Source organism: Rhipicephalus sanguineus, unplaced genomic scaffold (assembly GCF_013339695.2).
Source record: "Rhipicephalus sanguineus isolate Rsan-2018 unplaced genomic scaffold, BIME_Rsan_1.4 Seq989, whole genome shotgun sequence".
NCBI lineage: Eukaryota > Metazoa > Arthropoda > Arachnida > Ixodida > Ixodidae > Rhipicephalus > Rhipicephalus sanguineus.
Genome location: NW_023616435.1, coordinates 32882 through 56549, shown reverse-complemented (window position 1 = coordinate 56549; position 23668 = coordinate 32882). Strand labels below are relative to the sequence as shown.

At 42.6% G+C, this 23668-nt stretch overlaps 1 protein-coding gene across 1 annotated transcript in view; it reads left to right on the top strand.

Annotated features, from left to right (window-relative positions):
* LOC119378806 (protein MTSS 2) overlaps positions 1–23668 on the top strand; it is a gene marked incomplete at its 3' end in the record, with an annotated part of 70015 nt that overhangs the window by 28776 nt on the left and 17571 nt on the right. The window contains 10 exon segments of the mRNA XM_049411825.1: positions 1335–1419; positions 4049–4140; positions 5277–5319; positions 5321–5352; positions 11755–11806; positions 11808–11914; positions 14389–14444; positions 14582–14731; positions 15305–15324; positions 16943–17060. Of these exon segments, the coding sequence (XP_049267782.1) occupies positions 1335–1419; positions 4049–4140; positions 5277–5319; positions 5321–5352; positions 11755–11806; positions 11808–11914; positions 14389–14444; positions 14582–14731; positions 15305–15324; positions 16943–17060 (755 nt within the window).

Below are 23668 nucleotides of genomic sequence, written 5' to 3'. Positions count from 1 at the left end.
TAGCGCTGTGCAAATATGTCGGTCTGAGCAAATGTTTGAAAGATGGTAGTCTCATCAAAACACGGCAGACATTACAAAAATTGCCACAAAATGCATATGCCCCTCGAAAGAAGGAAGTGATTTTCGAAGGCTCATTTCTTTGTTTGACACAACCTAATGAAAACCAGCAAATAATGAAGCCAAGAAAGGTATAGGGGATGTTCATTGCACTGTTTTAAGTGTAGTGTAACAATTGCGATATAGATGTGAAGAAAGTAAGTGGACGAAAAGACAACTTGCTGCCGGCAGAGACCGAACCTGCGACCAATCCGAAGGTCGCAGGTTCGGTCTCTGCTGGCGGCAAGTTGTCTTTTCGTCCACTTAACTTTCTTCACATCTATATCGCAATTGTTACACTACATTTAAAACAGTGCAATTAATGTCCCCTATACCTTTCTTGGCTTCATTATTTGCTGGTTTTCATTAAGGGTATGCCCACTGAGTGAGACATGTGTTTATGCCATCCCCCAACACCTGTATATCTGCCCATGTTTCTGCTGTTTCCACGGTGGGCATGTGGTGGACAGCACCATCTAGTGGGCTTGAAAGGAACAGAGCAGCTGGTGATGTTCAGCTGTCCATCACTGAGTGCATTCAATCAGTTACATGAAGGCAGGCTTGATAACAGGGAGACATTGTGAAAACTCTACGCATGTGTTGGAACTGTATTAATCGCATAAAAAAAAAGAAGGTTGGACAGGCGGTTACACCATCCTAGCGTTCCAACGTCAGTACACTGCAGTAATTGATTTTGGCCTCTTTAAGTGCTGATCCGTTCAATTACCTATTGGTAAGAAAGGACTACACTGAATTCTAGAGAGATTAAGAGGCCCAACCAGCCTAGTTTTGAGAGCTTTCTGTGCACTAAAATAACCCAAGGATCTACGAAAACGTGCGACACCACTTTCACCTTCTGGTGCTGACGTTCTGACATGGAAATTTGACAAAATTTGTTTGGCCTTCATTTTTTTTTTATTGATTTCAGACTCCTGTCTTCCCAATGAATAACATTTAGTTTGGAAATAATAACTGACTTAGTGTTGCTTTTTAATGTCGCGTTAACAGCCTGATGGCATTCTGGCCCGAGCAACCCTTCTAAAAGGCTGCTGTATTTATTATTGATGCTGTTACTTTTTTGTTACAGTGTAAAATACGAAATTTACTTAAACTCGGTACCTTTGTTAAAAAGGAACAGTGTATCTGCGCAGGGGTGTTATCACCAGCAGATTTAATGCTTCATAAAGCGTGCAGTGCAAGATTCTCGGGGTAGTTATTCTTGTGTGTAAAACTTTCAGGTGCCACAAAAGAAGTTGGCAAGGCACTGACCCGCCTTTGTCTTCGCCACCGCAGTGTTGAAGCAAAGCTCCGTTCATTTACCATGTAAGTGTATCTGTACATTTAGCATACATGTGCCTCATTTTTTTTCAGATGTAAGGTCTTTGTCTTCAACAGTAAGGACATGTGTGCTAAATGCTGTCTGGCAAATCATCTTTATTAGGTGCTGAAGCATGAGTTAGGTAATTTATTATTCAAAAACACCGCAAGGCTGTGTAATGTGGAGTTAGTAGATCGCGTAATTTATTACTGAGGTTATTTTTGTTCAAAGCAAGTTTGGGAGCAAAATTCAGAGGAAGACATCGAATATGCCATTTAGTTATGCTCAGTAATAGGTTGTTTTATTAGTGCAAGCAAAAGCTTGAACACTGGGACCCTAATTATGGCCTTCCAGGTGCCTTATGCTAGATGTCAGTTCTTTAGCAAACAGTCTTCCACCTCTGGTTAGATATCACTGTGGCACTTGTGCACAGTGTCGTTTGATGCCGCTTTGCAAATGTGTGGAGGCAGATCACTTTAACAGGGAATATTTTAAGTATGGTTACTTGAAGTTGGAAATCATGGTACTGTAAATGTTTGAACTAACTTCAAAATTTTTAATGTCAGGATGAGTAAAAATTAGACTCACTATGGTTGTCAGCTTTTGTTCACTCCACTTTGTTATATGCATGAGTTCACTTTGTCCTGTACAGGCCATACAGATTTGAACATACTACGTTAGCTTATTTGCAGCCATAGATAGGGAAGAATAATTTTCACTTCACATGTGGTTTATGAGAACCATATGTTGGGAGTATTGGCATTCCATTTTCAAAAAGAGTACAAACAAAAGGACTAGACCGATAGTGTTGATTCATACAAAAGGAAAGCAGCTTGCAGTTACAGTAATTGCTTAACATGCATATTTGGTGCTGATGTACATATGAGAGTTCCTGCACAGTGTGGAGAATGTGTTTTGTTAAGGTGGCCAAGTAGCTACGACATTCATTTGCTTGCTGAGCACATGATCACAAGCTTTATTCTGGCCATGAGAGCTGCATTCTGATGGGGGCAAATTCCAAAGACCCTTATGTGCCAGGCTTCGTTGCATTTTAAATTAGCTGACGTCAGAATTTCTCTCAAGTTGTCTTATGCAGGTTCTCTCACGTTGGCTCTCTTGGTTATGGGCATTAAAACCTACTATGTTAGGAGATTTTTGGGGCTTTGCAAAACCTGCACTTTGTTCTCGGTACCCATGTTATATGAGCTGCTAATTCACTTGTCAGTAGAGAAGGTAAGCTCGCATGGGTCATCTAAATAGGAAGATGGCGTAGCTACATTACTTTGAGTAACGTAGCTACTAACATAGCTTTGAGTTGTTATCCTGCTCCACTTGAATATGTAGGGTGCCACATGTGCAGCTGCATCTACCACTGCATCAGTAGCCACCCAAGCTAGTAAAACTTGTTGTTGGCTAGTTGGCGCATGCTAATGAAGTGAACAAGATGCACAACGACTACAGAAAGAAGACAAGATGGAGAAGGGCATTACTCGCAACTAACATACGTAAACCACATTGCTTCGAACACTCATGAAATAATACCAGATGAGGCGAAATCTCAAAATATTTCTAATCTAGTAAGGATTGAAAAAATTGATATTCGTTGCCACGCCAAATTACAGGCGTCTCACTGATACACATGTCGCTTTTCTTTTTAATGTAGTGAGCTTCCATAATCTCATGTGCCAGTGCATCTGTATTCTTACCAAGAATGGAAACACTAGAAAACCTCTGCTCACACAAGGAGGAATGGCAGTAAACAAGCAAATGTTACTGCCATTCAACAAACAAACAAACTCTGTCGTTTAGCTACCGACCAGTTTGGCCAATGTAAACTTGACCGCAGCTGAGCAAAATTTCATCAACCACGCCAACTGAGCAAGCCACATAGACCTAGCACACCATTCCCACGCAAGAAAGGCCTTGGTGCTTTAGAAGCGCATGGGCACTGGCCAGCCAATGTGGCACAGAGAAAACCACAGGTACCTAGTACTGTTAGCCATGTTTTTAACGTTATGAGAAACCTGGTGCATGTAAAGCACCAACATTGGTATTTGACCACCAGCTGCATGCCTTTGTTTGTTCCCTTCACTTTTTTGAAGGAGGTTTTCAGAAACAGATGCAATGACAGAGTTAGGATAGCCAGCTGAATGCTGCTGTGTAATCTGATTAACGGAACTATTTTTGTCTTGTAAGGACAAGATTTCACCAGTGCTCAAGGTGCATGGAAGTAATGGCCCTCTTGAGAAGTTGAGAATGGGCCGCGTCGAAGGGTGAAAGCTCCTTGATAGAATGTGGCAATAAGACCAATATACGTGCAGCTCCGAGAATGTGAGGCTGAGGTCTAAAAACTGCAAACTGCTGTTAAAGGGGAGCTCATGCATTAAAGAAAGCCCATTGGCATGATTTCTGAATGGTGCTAAATTTTATCGAGTGAGTGGTTGTCACTAACCTTTTCGGGGCATTGTTTGTTGAAATAATGCCCTTTTGGAATTCTCAGTTCTCTAGTTGATGTTTTTGTTGTACTACAGTGTGGCATCTTCGTATTTATTAGATGTAACTTAGCAGTTGTATTTTACTCTTTCTGCAAAATGTTCTTTTTTAATTTGCTTGTTATGTGTGTGCTGTTCCCAGGTCAATCATGGAGCAGCTAGTTATTCCACTGCAAGACAAGCTAGAGGACTGGAAGAAAAGCACACTACAACTAGACAAGGACCATTCCAAAGGTGCGTATCTATAGTTTGGTTATTAGCATGCACACATTTTTGTCCTTTAAAGCTTGTGTTGCTTCTCAAAGGGATACTGAACAAAACTTTTGCTGCCAAGATTTTAAGCCGAATGGAAAGCTTGGGTGGTGAAATGGGTTGACACAACCTTGTTTTCAGGCAGGAACATGCGAAAAATAATGGATTTATTGCGTTTTTCACAAACTACTACGTCAAGCAGCCACACCGTGTGCTAAACGCTCTCGGGGGGGGCATCCTGCTTCTGCCGCCGGCACGCTAGAAGTCAAGGCCTTCGATGCACAGTGCGCAGACTTCTGTTTCGACCATTTTCCTGCTTCACAGGCGTGTCATATTTTGAAAACACAACTGTCATCAACCAATCCGCATGCTACGCTTGTTCGTTTGCAATGCCCAAACCTGGTGAGGGTTCTCTAAAGCCAGATGGTATGGTCCTTTGGGTTGCCTTCTTGTGGAAGTATACTGACGGCAAGAATATTGGGAAAGTTGGGCTCTAGTGCATGCCTGACCTGCACAACAAATTATGCCTGGCCCCCCGAATAAAAATTTTCCAGGCTACTTGAACCTGGCCCTTGACTGGGCCCAACCCATGCTTTCGGGTCAGCCTGGGCCTGTGCACATTCCTAATGTAAAGCAGAGGAAATTTCGAGGAGTCCCCCCTGTTCCTCTGTCGAGCCCCACCAGTGACCTTGCATGGAAATGCAGTCAACCTAGTGTTTACTTGGACTACACAGTTGAATGCCTTGCTTGTTTTTAATTTCTAATTGTGCATGCCCAGTGTCCTTGCTCTGCTTCTGTGAGGTCATTTTCCAGTTGGGTCTCTTACTGGGGGCGCAGAATACAAAAATGCTCATGCAGGGAGATGTAAGTGGCTGTTAATGAATCAAGGTTCTCGCAGGCAAAAACCAGTCTGAAAAACCACCCACTACTTTGTGCCCCATAACCAACCTGTACTTTTGGTACATAGCATTCACACCGTGATTTATTGATATTGCAAAGCATTCTAGCAAATAGCCTTTGCATTGTCATTAGAAGTTTGTTTATGATGTGCAATACCTGCTAATTAAGCCTCATAAATGTTTCGAGCTTGCTGTTTTCTATGACTTGCACTTTCACAGAATTCAAGAGGGCACGTCAGGAGATCAAGAAGATGTCACTGACACTTGCGGTTGCAGAAAAAGGTTAAGAAAGGATGTGCTATATCGTAAAATAATTCACACATTTGTTTTATTTCTAGAATTTTAAAGGGACATTAAAGAGCAAACGATTTTTCTCGCATTAGTAAAGTAGTCTTCCACGATCCAAAAACACCACGCTTGCTGCGAGAAGATGCTTAATAAGCGAGAAAACTCGCAAAAAGAAAATACAGGTGGCGACGCCACCTTGGAATTCCCGCACCATTTGCCATGACGTCACGTATTTTGACGGCGCCTGCTTGGGCCCACGTAGTTCTGAACCAGTTAAATCGAAGTACATTGTCCTCCGAGGGGGCCAGAGACTTGACATAACGATATTGTGGAAATTTCGTCGGGCCAGTGGCGCCAAAATACGTTAAATGCTCTTTGAAATGTTTTACGTTTCAAAGAGCATTTACAAAGAGCATTTACAAATTACAAAGTTCGGCGTGAAATTTAAAAATGAAACATTGAACTTGGTTTTCTCCTCTAATAATAAACCTATGGTGGTGAAAAACAACACAAGAGTTCTCCAAGCACTTTATCAATCTAAACCAATTCATTGTTTCTCTTTAGGTCCCTTTAAGAGCCCCATGACTTGGTGTGCTTCCATGGCTCAGCAGAGAGAAAGATTTTCTGCTTATGTGCATCCGCGTGTCTCCATGTGTGGTGAAAGTGATTGTTTTTTTTTCAGTAGCATGTGCTAGAATTTAAAATTGTCGCCTCTGGTATGCGATACCAGCCCACTATTGAAATGATTGCTTGAAGAGTGGACATCATATGTGCTGAAAATCAAAACTTATAAGTTTTTTTCATAGAAGGTTCGTGAATCACCTTTTTAAACTTATTACATTAATGTGCCACATATTGCAATTCATGAACTGGGGCCTTTGAGTTTGCAAGGCACGTCTACGTGGACTGAATTTAGGTAATAGAACCACTTTGTAGATATGCACCATCAAATATCTTGTAAAAATGCACTGATATTCCACTTACATTTGTAACAAAATGTGTCTATGTATTGAAGGTAAAAACTGCTGGAGCACGAATGAATTTTATTTTCAAACTTCAGAAAACCATATCTTGATAATGATGATAATGGGGGCTAATGGCGAAAGGGCTTAGTGTGGTCAAAGAGCGCCAACGGAAGCAACGCATTTCTTGAAAATGGCATCATCATCAGAATTCATTAATTTTATTTTTATTTATTTCATTTCATTTGATTTTCAAAGTGGATATGACTCTTTGAAGTCACCGGCTTCATTCAGCAAGCTGCAACATGTGCTCTAATGTAATTAGTGTAACGGATAAATAGCAAGTCTTTGTTATTTAGCCGCCCGCAATGGTGGTCTAGTGGTTATGGTGCTTGAATGCTGACCTCGTAGGTCACGGGAAAATCCCGGCCACGGTGGGCGCATTTCTATGGAGATGAAATGCTAGGGTCCCGTGTGCTTAGATTTAGGTCACATTAAAGAAGCCCAGGTGATAGAAATATCCGGAGCCTTCCACTACGACGTCTTTCATAATCATATCGGGGTTTCAAGACTTAAAACCACAACAGTTATTCATTCTTGTTATACTATAGCCAAATATTGATTTCATTTCTTGTGCAAATGAGGTCTACCTTGGAGAGAAATCCAGATCATAAAGTACAGTAGTGCTGTGTACCACAGGTGAATTTTAAGTGTTTTGATAAGGAAATAAAAAAAAGTGCCCTGTAAAAATATATTCATATAAGGACTCGGAACACAGCTTTATTCTTGGGGGAAAAGCCAGCTTTGGTTGTGAAATGATACACTATGGCCTACTGTTGTTGTCGGAAAACATATGCCGCAATATGCACGCTGCATTGCACTGCATTTTCAAAGTTTATATTGATATGAGGACTGTGGCGCTGCAGACAGTGTCAATGTTTGTACAGTGTGTTATGCTGACTGTTGCAGTTGCACTAGTGTTGTTGAGACATAGTAGCCTTGGGCCATTCTTGAAGTACTAAAGCAAAGCTTTGCAACACTTTTTGCTTTATTTGATTGCTTATAATGCTGTAAGTATTGTAGGAGGCCTCAACTCCTTGAACATGTGAATCGTGAATTATGACCAGCGTGTCGAACCAAAAGAAAGAAATATGGGTTCGGTTTGGATTTCAATTCAACATGCTTATTTCACTCTGGTTCAGTTCTGGTTCGGAGAAAAAAAAAAAATTCTATAACGGCTTGCAAACCAGTTTGCAGTGCTCAGCAGGTTCGCAAACCAGTGCGGGACATTAAGCTTTATCTTCAACTCATTGCACAGTGCCTTTGACTTCGACGTGCTAGCTAGAACACTCCATGCAGCACTGCTCAAGTGACTACACTCATAAGTTCACTAGGATTTGCATTTCGTAAGTTTCCATTTAATTTCCTTTTCATTTCCTAACATGGTGTGGTGGTACAACCTCAAGTTTTTTCAGGAAGCTGAAGAAATTTCGGGAAGCTGAAGCTGAAGAAGCAGATTGGAAGCAGCAGTTGGTATTTTTACATAAATATTAGTGACACTTTGTGAAAATAGCTACAGCAGGCATGCTCATAACATGGCCATTTTATGAGCCCTGTGTTGCATGACAAACGTGTGACCCCTTCAATGCATCCAGCCCTGAGCTCATTCTTTCCTGGGTTTCTTTTTCTTGTTAGTCATACTGGAAACGAGTCAAGATGAGTACTAAAATGCATATAAATTGATATGGATGTTCAAAGACTGACATTTTTTAGTTGAATCGAATAAGAATGTTTATAAAAACAGATGTCAAATATCAGTTCAAAGTTTTTAAGAGTCTGTTTAGCAACAAAACTTTTTGCATAATTGATACATGCAAATCACTTGTGACATGGCAGGATTACATCTGGTTCACAATCATGTCAAAATTAATTAGAGATAGAAGAGCAGTACATGTCACATCTAGTGCGGAGAGAAGTAATTTTTTAGTTGAACACTATAGCATTGTGCATCATTCCAGAGAAACACATATATTGATATTGGTTGATAGACTGTGTAAAGGCAAGACATGCCTACCTAAATGTCTCTAATCTAATATCCTGGAATTATGTTTTCTACAGAATGACCCCCTTATCAAAAGGTATTGTGGACTGATATCTTTAAAATTATGGTATAGATCCAACATTTCTAATTAGCAGATACCTTTAGTGGTTATTGCTATCATTTTGGCAGTTTTCACTAGAAAATATTTGAGCAACTTTATAAGTGAATGATTTTCTTTGCTACATTAAAGTTCCAATTTGCTGTAAAAGTAATGTCTGTATTTTTTGCGTTCCACTTCAGCCAGCCAAGTCTGAAAAAAAAAAAAAAACAATTTTGTAAGCAAAAGATGACTTAAATAAGGAGATAAATAGCGAAAGAAAGAAAGGCTGATACCGAATTTCAGTGATACGTCACCTCCAACATATGGTGGCATCCCATGTTGTTGTGCCCACAGCTATTTGAGCTGCTTTATTTATTTTTATTCAGATTTGGTTCAGTTCCAGCCGAAATTTCAGTTTGGCGTGTGTTTGGTTCAGGTTTGATACAACACCCTCATTCAGGGCCGTAGCCAGAAATTTTTTTCGGGGGGGGTTCAACCATACTTTATGTATGTCGTGCGTGCGTTGTATGTGCGCGTGTATATACGCAAACAAACTGAAAAATTTCGGGGGGGGTTTGAACCCCCCAACCCCCCCCCCTGGCTACGTCCCTGCCCTCATTGGGACATTTTTAAATGCAGAACACTCGAGCAGCAATGCAAATGAAGTTCAGCTTCTTGGCATAGAGTGCATCTTTAGGGTTTTTTTCTAATGTTGTGAAAATCTGTGTAGTTCACAAGGTTGGTGCAGTGGTCAGCAACACATTGGGATCATATTGTTGAAAGATCAGTGATGGAAGTGCTGCTCCAATTGCTCTTAACTGCTCCAAAAGAGAAATACTGCTCCTGCTGCTCCAAAGTGTAATATTTGTCAGAAACTGCTCCGAACCTGCTCCAAAATGGTGCTGGGAAACAGAAAACAGTGAACTATAACCATGTGACCATTGAGCAAGCCTAAACGAAAATAAAACAAGCTGTGTACTATCATCTAGTATGCAACTTGTATACTAGCTGTATACTAGCATATTGACAATGCTACACGTACTGGCATTGTCATTATATCTGATTTAGCTGTATAGTAACTGTGCCTGACAAACGGACTATTTTGGTTTAATGTGTGCTAGATTAGTTCAATATCCTACTGATTACTAACTGCTGCTGTAATGACTTTGATGTTTGACTGATTACTAGAGGCCGGTTTTTTAGGGAATAAAAAAGCGCGTTTTAGGTGCCAGAAATAGGCAGGTAAAACAACATTTTAGGCCTTCAAATCTTAAATATAGGCACAATAAATATTTACATAAATGAAATAATTTCAAGCGAAGACATGAGCGACCTGTTCTACAACAGGAAATCAAGAAATATTGTTTATGATGACACAAATGCGCCGATAATGGAACATATATGGGCAATTGTTCTTTGTCCCGCACGGTTTGCAGAATATGGTCTCTCTGTTTATTCTCTAGCATAGAGAGTGAAGTGTCCACTGTTGAATCAACACACTCCTGGGTGTATTTCTTCTCGACATGACTGAGAAGGGCATGACCAGAAGGGAGGGATGCTTCCTACTGGTCTTGTTGAATCACGTAGTAGAGCCAATTTCTTCCCTTGCGGTGAACACCCTAAAATTAAATACATCACATTTTTCTTCGGTAGTGTTTTGCTCTCCTTCCCTTGGCGGCTCTCTGCGCTCTCGCGTTCGCCAACTGCTTGCGCCATGTCAGCGCGGCGACGTATGCTGGCCGGCGTGTCCCATTTCACTGCTGCTTATAGCGGTTGTTTTCCGGGAGTTGGCTGAACTTGAAGACTATGTTGAACCCCATAGAGTTCCGAACAGTCACTGTTGCGTGGTCACATGAATAACGGTCTCACACTGCACTCGAAGGCGAAACTTGAGGTTAAGTAGTGTTCATACAGGCCCCGATTTTGAACATAGGCACTTATAAGCACCTCTAATTCATGCTCATATATCAAGTGGGGCGATAGGAGCGCAAGGAACAAAATAGGCATTTGCCTAAAATCCGGTCTCTATGATTACATTTACCACATTATCAGTGTATAGCTCATTTAGCTTATTTTATTTTTGAAATTTTCAATTTTGGCTATTTTGGCGAATTATGAAAATAATGTATTGAGCTCATACTGATTATAAACTGCTGTTTGGCAATAGTTACATGTGATTGTGGCTACTTTTGTAAATTGGTGTTCAGCTTTATCGCTTTTATGTCATTTCTGCCACAAGTACTGGTATTCTAAATATATATGTTGCTCATCTTACTTTGTGTTCAATGAATATCCACTGCTTAATTATTTGTCGCTTGCAATTGAAGTGATTTATTGTATGTGCAATGTTTATAATAGATATTAATATTATGAGATGCCTAAATGATGCACTCCAGAGTCGTTTGGAATATTTTGCCATCTGCTCCAAAGACACCTATAGCTGCTCAAACAAGCATTTTTTTCTCTCCGAAAACACTTATGGTAGCTCCAAAGCACTATTTTTTCTGCTCCATGATCTGCTCCAAAATCAAAAAGTCGCTTCCATCACTGAGGAATAGGGGAGAGAAGGTGAAATGTGTTATGCATTCTAATAAGCCATGGAAGAAGATCAGCTTGTCTTGTAAGAGAGTGGAAAGAGTAGTGATGTGCCATGTACCCAGCTTTCGAGGGACATGGTCATTTGGGATTTGACCATTTCGTCCTGATTTTTGTGACGTGTAAGGAGCCCTTTAAACATCTATGCTGAACACTGTAGCGATAACCAAATTCGTGCTTCTGATGTATTCTAAAGGGCATTATTTAGTTCGAAGCATTTTTAGGACAAAAAAAACTAGGGCTTCCAGAGCATTTCCTGGGTTAACTAAAAAGCACCATTTTCAGGGCTTAAATTGCAGAAAAAACACTAGTGAAGTAAAGTAGGACAGAAGAACTATTGTAAAAACTATAATCAAGACAAAAAATAAACTACAAGATGAATTCATTTTGAAAGTTTGTTAGGAAGCCATTAAAACTATAACAACACATGCCGATCTTTGCTGACTGTTGGCTTATGGTGGCTGTGTGCTCATATAACAGTGCACTAAAATAATACAAGACTACTGTGCTTATGAGAGAGTACTGTAGAGCTCTAGCTGGTTCTGCCTTTGTGAAACAGGTGCCTGGCATGTTGCAGGTGTGGGTATCAACCTGTCATCCAGCTTTGTATTCTTCTAGACTAAACAGAATGTGTTGGTAACTGTGTCATGTGTCACTTGCACATTGGTGATGAGGCATGGCTTTGAGTGTTTATATGACGCCATGCTGCAGGCAGCGGAAAGTGGGAGATGCAGCGTAGCCTGGAGTGTGCTCTGCAAGAGATGAGGACGGTGCCTGCTCTTAGAGGAGGCTGAAAAGCAAGCAGTGCGCCGTGCCCTGGTTGAGGAGAGGGCCCGATACTGCCTTTGGTGGCCTGCCTCACACCAGTCTGGTAAGCAGCTTGCTCTGTCTTTTCGGGGCTCATTGTGTGGTAGAAACCTTTTAAGGAAGGCAAAGAAAACCACTATGACATTCCTTTTGCTACGATGAGATCACTTGCGGCTAGTGAGAGAGTGTCGCATTTAATATACTACGTCTACTTCCATTAATGTGACCCTCAACGAGTGATGAAATTGGTTGAATATCTGGCAGGTCGAATTTAGCAAGAGGTGGGAAAATCAATAAAATGCAATTCTGACTCATTGCAGTATTGACCCAATTGTAACACACCCCTGAATCGAATATGCACGAACCATTTATTGGTTCAAAGTAGAAAAGCAAATGACATTGTAACACCTAGAAATCAAGCAAGAAAACAGATATATATCTGATTCTGATTGTAAGAAAAAGATAAAGCCAGCAGACTTTCACTTCATGGAATGAACCTCTACTTTCTTCATGTTTGTCATCATCATCTTAGGTGGCATCGCTATGAAGAATAAAATATTCTTGTTATACTCTTTACAGTCATTAGCATGCTTGATGTCCCGCATTATCAAATGGCTAATCAGCAGATCAACTAGGAAAATGGCCTTGTCCAGACTACTTTGCTAGTGTGACCTGCGATGGATGTGATTGTGAATACAGAGAACATGCGACAACAATTGTTGCCATAAGTGAACAAGTAAAATAACATAATGTTTGAAAATGGTCTCATAGTCGTACTGAAAGCGATGTCATTGCTTAGCTGCGCAAGCTCACAGTCTGTGATGGTGATGATGCGGGCCAGGCCGCCTCTTACTACATATTATGAAAGCAGTATTGGTTTTATATTGAACTGCCTCACCTGTGAATTTTGGGAAGGTATGTCTAGAAAATTGATGGCATATACTGTTAGAATTAGAACTGAAAATCAAAAAGCCAGTGTCACATTAGCGGAAGTTTCTGTACTGCCTTGGTAGCGTGGATCCTTATCACTTGCCACCCAAATGACAACAATCAAATCTGATGTTGGCACAAGGCTTGCATGGAAAGTGTCTGACACAATGCCCAATGCGTGTGCCCTCTGGTGCCTCTGATTAGAGCACTGCACGGGCCGAATTTTACGGCCCGGGCCCGCTTCATGAAGCCCAGCCCAGGCCCGTGGTTCCAAGCGCGGGCTCGGCCCGGGCCCGGGCGTACATGACCGAACTCAGCCCGAGCCCGGCCCGGGCCCGTCGTTCCAAGCCGGGCTCGGGCGACATGACCGAACGAGCCCGGCCCGGGCCCATTATCCAAGCCCGGGCCGGCCAGGCGTTCATTACTAAACTATCCAGGGTGCGCGTGTTCATGACCAGGCCGGCCCGGGCCCGCTAGAGGATATTAGTTGTTGATGATGATTATAATGATGCTTTGCGGTTTGTAGGGGCGAAAGGACGGAAAATCAGGTGTGTACATGCACGAAATGTTGCTTTGCCCGTGGTGGTAGCTCAGCGGTTAAGCTGTTTCGCGTTAAGTCCTAGGACGCGGGTGCGATTCCCACGGCCACGGAGGCCGCAATTGATGGGGGCGAAATGCACGAACACGGTCTATATACTTATCCTTAGGCGCACGTTAGAGAAATGAAGGTGGTCGAAATTAATCCGGTGCCACTACGGCGTCCCTCGTAATCATATAGTGGTTTTGGCACGTAATACCAAGGGATATAATGAAGGTTACCGTATGTGTCAACCTCAATAAAAGACCAAATCTTTTATTCCCATGGAACAACCGTGATCTGGCCCATTGTTAGTGCTGTTAATATATATATAATATATTATTATATAATATATATATATATATATTATATATATATATATATATACACACACACACACACACACACACACAACAAACACACACACACACACACACACCACACATACATATACACAGTGGAATTCATGAGCATACAGCATAGAATAAACGCACCAGTATAGATATTATATATCTATACTGGTGAAAAAAATAGCACTTCAACTGTTTTTCTATTTGTATTGCTAAGCTTTACTAAGAGCCAGCTCTTTGCACGTGTCACTGCAGCTTGGCACAGTATGCCTTAGACCATGCGATGCATAACGTTCGCGTTTGCTCGAAGGCCCAAACTTAGGCCCGTGGCTTCAAGTGCGGGCCCAGCCCGGGCGCGCACTTTCAAGCCCGAAACCAGCGGGCCCACCGGAAAACGCTTCGGACGGCCCGGCCCGGGCTTTCGGGTCCCGGGCCCGTGCAGTGCTTACCTCTGATGACATATCACTTGCCAGCTTATGGCCTCGGAGGTCAAATGGTGCATGTTGGAAGGCATGGCCAGCTAACATAGCTGCTGGAATACATTGCTCCACTTAGCAGCTGTTCTCCTTGCACAGTGTGTGGTTTGAAAGTGTTCCAGGCGACTTCATGCAATCCAACTATTAATTGCTGACATTCACTGTAGTTTCAAATGATTGCGCTGGTATTCTTTTGTGGCCTCAGTAAAAATTCGTTACATGGAAATTGGGATGAACACACTTGTCATACTGAGCTTGAAAGTACACAGTTACTTATTTGCATGAAAACGGAGGCAGGATTTCTGCTTATTTAAGTTGGCATGTGCCACTTGTAAATTATTCTTTTGTACATTTACACCACCTTTTTTTTATTCATGTACAATGACTTTTGCCTGCAGGAAGAGGAGCTGTTGATGCTGCAAGAGACATCCCATTTACAGGAGATTTGGATTCCTTGGCCAAGCTACTCGAAATCCTGAATGCCTTCCTCAGCTAGTGAACAGGTCATCACAGACCTAAAGGGGTCTCAAGGCACTTGGACCTTCCAGGTAAGATTGTATGTATTTGCTAGTAAGACAAGAGAGTGCAATGGCAGGATATGGGACAGTAAAGCAGTTAGGTGCGATATAAAATAATACTTGCAACATAGTTGTTTCATTGTTGGTACCATTTGCTGCTTTCTCTTGCTCCTGTTCTAGTTTCTTGGTTTTTATTAGAGCGTGCGAATAGCAAAATTTGGGTGCGAAGCGAATTCGAATATAAAGATTGAGTGCGAATCGAATCGAATAATTTCGAATAATTTCGAAATTTCTCAAACATTTTTCGAATAATTCGAAGTGAAATTACAGAAAGAGTTGCAGAGAATCCCTAAGTATGTTCTGTGAGATAGCAACATGAAAGTGTTTCTTTTCGCTAGGTTGATGAAGCGCTGGTGGGGTCATATTTCACAGTTGCCTTTCTTATCAAGAACGAGGCAATGTAGAGGCCGAATTGTATTTATGTACATGATTTGGTGCAAAAAGTGTTGCCGACAACACTTTACACGTGATAGGCAGAGATGCCATTTCCTCAGCCTTCCTTCTCTTTCAACTTCTGTGGAAGGCCAATGTGTGGCAGACAAGGGTGTGCCCTCAAGTCCGGAGTTCCAAATCTGCCTCGTAGACGTCGATATATAAGGAATCTGAAATTTTGGATGCTAAAAAGCTTCGGCGTCCGATTTTCGGACTTCCTGCCCAAATTTCAGGTCCAAAACAGCATTAATTGAGCCCCCAACTCTGCCAAATCTTTCATCTCCATATTGGAACCAGCGTTTTCTTGAGTTAATACATTTGCGACCGTAGCGGAGCTTGAAAGGCAGCTTTGCCGCAATACGGGAGTGTGATGAGGTGAAGCATATTGAAAACTGGGACCACTTCCAAACGGACGTGACTGTCTCTTGGCTAAGTTCAACCGTAACGGACCTTGAAAGGCAGCTTTGCCGCATTACGGGGGTGTGAGGAGGTGAAACATATTGAAATCTAGGGACCACTTCCAATCAGACGTTGTCTCTTGCCTCAGTTCGACCGTAACGGAGCTTGAAAGGCAGCTTTGCCGCAATACGAGAGTGTAATGAGGTGAAGCATATTAAAAATCTGAAGGGGTCACTTTCAACCGGACGTTGACTGCATTTGTCTTTGGGAAGTTCGAATAGTAAAATATCAGTGCGAATCGAATCGAATAGCAAACACTATTAGAAAAATATTCGAAATTTCGAATATTCGCACACCCCAGTTTTTTATGACAGTACTGCGAGCGTAGTGTCTACAGTTACAAGGTCACGTTTCATGTACGAAAGCCTGCTTGCAGGGGCATAGACAGGAGTTCACTCACTGTTAGACTGAAAGTGGCGTGTCGTTGTTGTTATGCTGTGTGAATTTGCATCCATGGTGGTGGCCATCTTGTGATAGCAATGGCGACAACGCTGGCCAGGCTGGCTCTGACTACATTGTTTCGTAGACAGTTTTGATTTCATATCATATTGCATCACTTAGCAAACTTTTAGACGAACTTTTTCAGAAATAAAGCACATGTTAGAATTGGATAAATGCGGTAATAATTCATCGTGAGCTACTGTTCTCACCTTAATATTTTCCTGAGGCAGGCAGAAAAAATGGCCAATATCGGGGGAGGTAATGTGTGTTCGAAACATTAACTTCTACCTCAGTGCCCGCAGAGCGGGACATGTTGCTTTCGGAAACCATTACTTCTGTCACCTTGGGGCGGGATGCCCGTAAGGTGACCAGCCGAGTTCAACTTATCTGGAAAAGATTAATTTCAGGATCAAAAAAGTTTGTATGGGTGATGGCCGGGACTTTTGGCCAAGATTAAATTAACTGGAGTCGAATTAACCAAAGTCCACTGTATATTTCAAGCACTGCATAATGATCTTTTTGTTGAAAAGAACTGTTGTGTGTTGCTCACAATTATGTTCTAATGCAAGGACATACAGTAATTAAGTGCAGCACAGTAAATGTGAAGTACTGCGTAATGATTTACTTATAGATTGTGTGTTGCACACAGTTATGCTCGCTCTTTGTACAAGGATATAATAGTAATTAAATGCAGTAGGTGATATTACAGAGGACTTTGACTAGTTGTAGGTGGCTGGAGCAGTTGCCCAGTGGTGTGCAGTATTGAACAACAATTACCTGGTGATAATGGCAATGACTGTTTGCAGACGCCACCAGGCTCCCTGTTCACACTGGTGGCAGCACAAGCAGTTCCTTGGGTTCACGTAAATCCAGCATGTGCAGCATCAGCAGCTTCAACAGCTCCTCCAGTGGTAGCACCAAGTCTCATTCTCCCTCTCATCAGCTGCGGTGTCGGACAGCCTCACAGGTAGGCATTCCTTATTTCAAGTTTTTTCATCCGAGCAAAGTAATAACTGTGCTTAGATTGTATGTTTACTGCTAGTCTTATGCATGTTAACTGTAGACATAATAATAGACCATCAAGAAATGTTGCCATAAATATTGCTGTATTGCAGCTCTTGTGTACTCGTTACTACTACTGCTACTGCTACTGCTGCTGCTGCTGCTGCTGCCTTCTATACTTCATTCATGGCCCATGTACTTCAGTTTTTTGTGACATTACTGTGGAATGTGTGCTCATGCATTCCAGTGTTTTTTTTTCATAGTGAGTGATGTTGCTCCTTTTCACACTGTTCCCAAGTAACAAGGGCAAGGCACTGGGTTCATTGAACATGATGATGACTGGCCACAGGGCCACATGCACACTATAAGCTCCATCTTGCCCAGGGGTCATATTTTGTAACATTACTTTCCATTTTTAATTTTGTCACTTCTCATTATTGGCTGGGTGTGGTTTGCACCACAACGTGCTGCCATTACCACTGGGGTGGGTCATTAGTATGCCATGGGATAAAAAGAATGGAAAATCAAATAGAACGTTGTGCAAATATGGGCCATAGTAGGCATGTGCGAATATCCGAGCACTTCGAATATTCAAACGAATATGACAGTACTATTCAAATTCGCTTGACACGAACTTAAGTTATTCTAAATTCGAAGTATCGAAATGAATGTATAGACATATATTAACCGCATGTAGCCCCTGTAAAGGTGGTTAACTGCAGTGGAGGGGTGCTATACCATGAACACACCTATCCAGGAGAAATCCGCACTGTCGCGAAGCCCCACTTCAAGGTTAAGGGCACAGGGTAAGCCCTATACGTCCCATGTACAGTAATACCTCGTTAACTCGAAGTAGTAAAACCCAGAAAAATTTTCGAGATAAGCAAAGTTGCGCAAATTCCATTGAGAAGTCCAGTTCTATCTAAAAACATATCTCTACTGACCGGTTTCTTAACAGGAGTGCCTAACTGGCTCTTTGTAAAGGTTTTATAGAAAAATAATGACATACCAGAGCTATCAACCAGCCGTGTTTTTCGCACTGCCTTTTTATTTAGTGCAGAAAGACCAACTAAGGCTGGTCTGCCTCTCAGTAACACTTGCACCTAGCAAAGCTTTCTCGAGTTGCTTAACATGTTGCATGTGGCGATCATCCGCGCCACTGCACTCAACTTATTTCGCATCAAGAGAAGCATGTTTCTTGTTTCGGCTGATGTCGTCACCCCTTCAGTAGCTGCTTGACACTGCTGCGATCACCGTGCGTGACGCCATGTTGTTTCGCATAAGAAAATGGTCAAACCAGTCAATGTTGCAGGCAAGATCAGTGTAGCCCACCGCTAAGTCCAGAGAATAGGCCTCCTCTGTCAATGTCAATCACATCTCTGACGGTAAACAAAATGACATGTACGACCCGTGCTATTTTGCAGGGCCTGCTGGCCTGCCTCTCACATGACGTGACACAGGGTTGCTTGACAAAGTTGTTATGCCGCTAGGTTCAGATTTCACTTTGGGGGACAGTGTCCACTCTTTCGAGATAATCGAAAGTGGGCACGGAAATACTTCGAGATAAAGGGCAGTAAATACATTGCACCTATGGGAAATCGTTCGGTACCGCGGAAAATTTTGACTTAGCGGATTTTCGAGATATGCGAGTTCAAGTTAACGAGGTATTACTGTAATTTTGGCCATTTGAGGTACCGTTTTCTCAATGACTAAAAGGGATATCCACATAATATATATTTATGTACTATTATCATTTTCTTCCAAATTTTCCGCTCTTTTAACTTTACCAGATTTATTAAAATCTGACTGATATTAGAATTTTGGTGAATTTTTTACCACAAGGACCTAAATTGTGAGTTAATTTGCATCTTTGAAAATTTGTAACACAAGAACTTTAAAGTGCATAGCTTCAATTCTGGTACAGTAGTTGTATGCATTTATGCAAAATACAAGAAAAAATTATCAACTGGTTATCTTGAAATACAGTGGAACCCCGCTGTTACGTTCCTCACTGCTGCGTTTTCCCGGCTGTTACGTCATTTTCCGCCGGTCCCGGCATAGCTCCCATAGGATACAATGTATTGGGAACCCCGCTGTTACGTCGTAACTGTCGGACCGTTCCCGTATGATACGTCGCGAAGTGCGCTCGGAGCCGACCGAGTGACTACCAAGAGAGCGGCCATGATGCATTTTCACGCAGCTTCGCCTCGTCTGACCGTAATATTAGCCGCATGAGAGGCGCAAGCAACAGAATCTTTCAATTGATGCAAACAAAAGCATGGCCTTCGAGATTTAAATTGCAAAGATGGCGTCTATGACGTAACTGCTCGCGATAGCAAGGCCTTCAAGATTGGCATTTACTATTGACAAAACCATAGCCTTTGAGATTTGTATTGCACAACATGGCGTGTATGACGTAATTGCTTGCGAACGCAAGGCCTTCGAGATTGGCATTCACTTCTGCCATCGCGTTGGCGTAGACTCATCATCATCGTTATAGGTCGGAGAACGGGAGGAGTTCGAGCTGGTTGGAGCTCGCATGGTCGTGCGTGCGGTTCGCGGTCGGTCTTGCCGCGCCGGTCGTGATTGCGTGTGCTTAGTTCTTTCATGCCTACAGCTGTTGGTGTTTAAAAAATCACATACGTTGATTACATTTCTGTGGAGGCCGTCCTAAGCTCTGCGTTTCTATCCATCGACTAGATTGCGGCTGAGCGCGCCAATTTTCGTGCTGCTCGTAAGAATTGAAATAAATTTTGTACCACTAAATATTTTGCCGTTTTTCCTGTTTTTCGGCTCTTACGTTTCCCGTCTCTTACGTTTATTTCCTACGGTCCCTTCAAAAACGTATCAGCGGGGGTTCTACTGTACATAGGAAATAATGGTACCTAAGTAATGATAAACATGGTTTTAAGATAATCGAATTTAAAGTTAGAAAACAGCTGAAAAGCAAACATACTTTGTCACAAACACTGTTCCACTATTTTATTTAATAGCTACAAGCTTGTTAATCATTGCCAAAGTCAATTTTTCACTTTTGAGGCTGTTTGCTTGCTTGCCTTGCTCTTTTGTGAGCTGTCGTGCAGCTCTATCCACAATGTATCGTCGATTGTGGTAAACTTTTTCCAGCAAATTGGCTGTATTTTGGCTAGGCTTCAATCCTAATTATTTCAGAATTTTGGCTCATACAATACTGCCATCATTAAACGAAAGAACAACATTCATTGTCGCAATCCTTAAGACTCTGAAGCCTAAACAAAGACAGCAAAGACTCTGCGACGCAATCCCCGTTAGCTCAACATTTGCACCGCACAGTTTGCACGAAGAATTCGGTCTAATTGCATCACAAATAATATCATGTCCATTAGAATACCTGTTGTCACCCTGCACGCGATTCGCCTCGAAGGACACTGAAAAGGCTGAGAGGTTCAACGATGAAGAGCTTGCTGGTTTAGCGTTCAGCACCTCACTACGTCGCCGGCATTATTCACATTAACAAGACAACTGTATTGGTTGCCACGAAATGTACACTTGCTGAAGACCTTCTTTACCCCTCAGCATCTCAACCTATCGACAGGCATGACAGACACAAGGTGTAATGAAGCTTGAAGCTGAAAGTGTTCGAACAGATGCGCTCCGAACAAGTGCGAATAAAAAGGCGCACAGCGTCTTCGGACTGCCTTAGAAGTTACCCGACATTTCTCATGCACAGCTGACTCCAGACAAGCATTCTAGCTTTCATACAAGTTTATTATTTTTTTAGAAAAAATGGACCATAAGCTTGGAGCGCATACGAGGGGCTTGTCCTGGGATGTGTGTTTACTCACCACTTGCTTTGGGAAAAACTGGATTTCAGCCACAAAGAATACTTTTTAAGAAAAGCACGAATGTGGAAAATATGCACAAAGGGACACCCTTCCCAAATTGCAAAGAAAAAAAAATGATTTTCTTTTTTAAATTTTGCCTTACATTTACCCTCACATCAATTCATCATTTTTTTAAATTAAAAGCTGTTGTACTGGCTTATACTCTAAGTATAGTAAATTTAAAACGTCACATATTTTACAGGTTATCACTTGCATTCTACCGAAAGTAAAATCCTGCTAATACAGTCTAACCCACTTATAACGATCCCAGATATAACGATCTATCCGTTATAACGACCATATTTCAGTGCACTTACGATTTTCCTATGCTACCCATTGAAATTGCGTCCACATATAGCGAACATTTTTCAAAGCCTCCTACTTTTACAACGAACACTTCAGACACGGTCGCGGTAAAAATATGGCGTATACAAGGCGAAAAAAGTTAAAGTAGGCCTTCTAAAGCATGAGAGGCACGCGCTCGCGCGTGCCGCGATCCAGTTTACTCGTGACAAAGATACCCGAGATCGGCGAGCACCGCACGCGCTGCTTTCGGACGCTACGAGCGAGGTCGCTCGCTTTCCAGTCGTTTCTTCAGTGGCAGAATGGCAGTGGGGAATAAAAAAAATAAAGAAACAAAGAAATAGTAGGCAGCATGAAGCCTTGCAGTCAGCTTTCGCACGGCAACCTATCCTGGCGCCGTTCTCTGCAGTCGACCGCCTACGATGAACCTATGCCTTGGAACGCAAGAAGCCATAAAATGCAATAAGCGATGACCGCGATAACTTTTCGGCGCTTAAATGTTCACTGCGAGTGCGTCGACGTCACAATGCGCCGCAAAATGTATTTCATCTTTTCGGTAACGGCAGAGACCGGCCGATCAATGATCACGACTTCCGCGCGATTGCGGTGATTCCATCACGGATAAGCATCAGAAGAGAGCGAAGGCGATGAACGTGCCATTACGATTTATCGCCGACAACCTTGTCACACTCATCTGCAGCTATCGGCTCGGCGGTAAAAGCAGTACAAGCGCGCGATGCCATTGCCGTTCGAAAGTTCGCCGCCGCCGCCGCGCCGTGCGAGATAAAGTGCGCGTCGCTTCGTGTAAACGAAACTAGCTCGCTGTTGTTGAGCGACACGGGCACCGAGAAACGTCGATGCACTTACAGCGAGCGTATACTGCGTGTTTTATTAGGCGGCAACCCAAGCGCGCCGCGCTGTCGTGCAGGGCCGTCAGAGCATCCGGAGACGTAGTGCGCGTTGCTTGCAAAATGCTTGTCTTCGCCACGTTGAACGAACGGCCGCTCGCCGCACCCGTGCACACAAATGCGCGTAAAATGCAAGCGGCCCGACAGTGATGGCGGGAGCCGAGTAGGCGACGCGCTGCAAGCAACTAGCCAGGGATGATCGGCTCCACGTAGCGGTACCGCGGTTCAGTGAAACGGTGTCGGTTCACTGCAAAGGCGGTTTATTTCACTCGTGCACGCAGCGGGCCATCGCTTTACAACACGAAAAGGCATAACTTCTCACCGGAGGAGTTGTTAGCACTTTTCAATAAAAATGCGCAGAAAAAAAAGTGGCTGCGTCGCTAAATGCATGTTTTGAGGGCGAGTCCATTTACAACCAAACTACTGATTATAACGACCATTTTTCGCGGCACTTTCGGTTCGTTATAAGGGTTCGACTGGTATTCAAAGTTTGCTTCCAATTCCCTTGAACCAAAAAGCATTACATTAGCACCGGCTTGTTTCAATAAAAAAATTATTGTGCAGGTTTGTTGGGTCATGACAAATACAGTAGGCTGTCGTTAATGGAATCTGAGGGGACCAAGAAAATATTTTCCATTCAACATGAGTTCCATTTAGTGAGAGATGAACAGCGTTGAATTATTCTGTACGAAACGAATTGTAGTAGGAGCAGTTGTTCCATTTAGCAGCAATTTCGTTTTAAGAGATTTCCATTAACTGAGAGTCTACTGTATGTTCATTTTTCTTTATACAGTAAATCTGTGATACTATATATTTTGGAATAGATTCGAATTATTCGACCAAATCACTATTCGCTTCGACCTAAAATTTACTATTATTGCACATGCTAGCCCATAGTCATATCTTCATGGTGTTTTGCTGGGAACAGAAACGTCATCGGTTCATTGGGAATGTGAAAAGTTGGCTAGATAAATGTACAGTCAAGATTGAGAGGCAAAAAGCCATTGGAAAAACTATTGTAGGTTTCATTTTTAGTGCCTGTACACATAATTTAACTTCCAGGCTGACAGTTCTCATCTAGAGGCTCGATGCGCGCCCCCGCTTAGAGTGGTGTCAGCTTTTGGAAAGGGCAGATGCGCCTCCTCGGCCTGGCGGCAGCGTGGCCGCCATTTTGAAACCCCGCGCCCGGTCACTGTGCGTGGGCGCGCGCTGTTTTTAGGTCGGTGCTCGTTTCCCTCCAGTTTTATGCAATCGCTACCGTCACCATGACCGGGTGTTGCGTGCCGCAGTGCACCAATCATTCCTGAAACGCTGGGACCTGTATCGTTTTAGAAGATAGCGGTTTTCTTTGGACAGTAAAAATCAAACGTTACAAGCGGCATCCGAAGAACACATTATGCACTGGCAGCGTAAGTTTCCCGCCGATTTCGAATGCACATGCAAGGATAAATTCTGCCGGTGTTACCTTGCGTACTAAATGGACAGACTGATATCGGCTA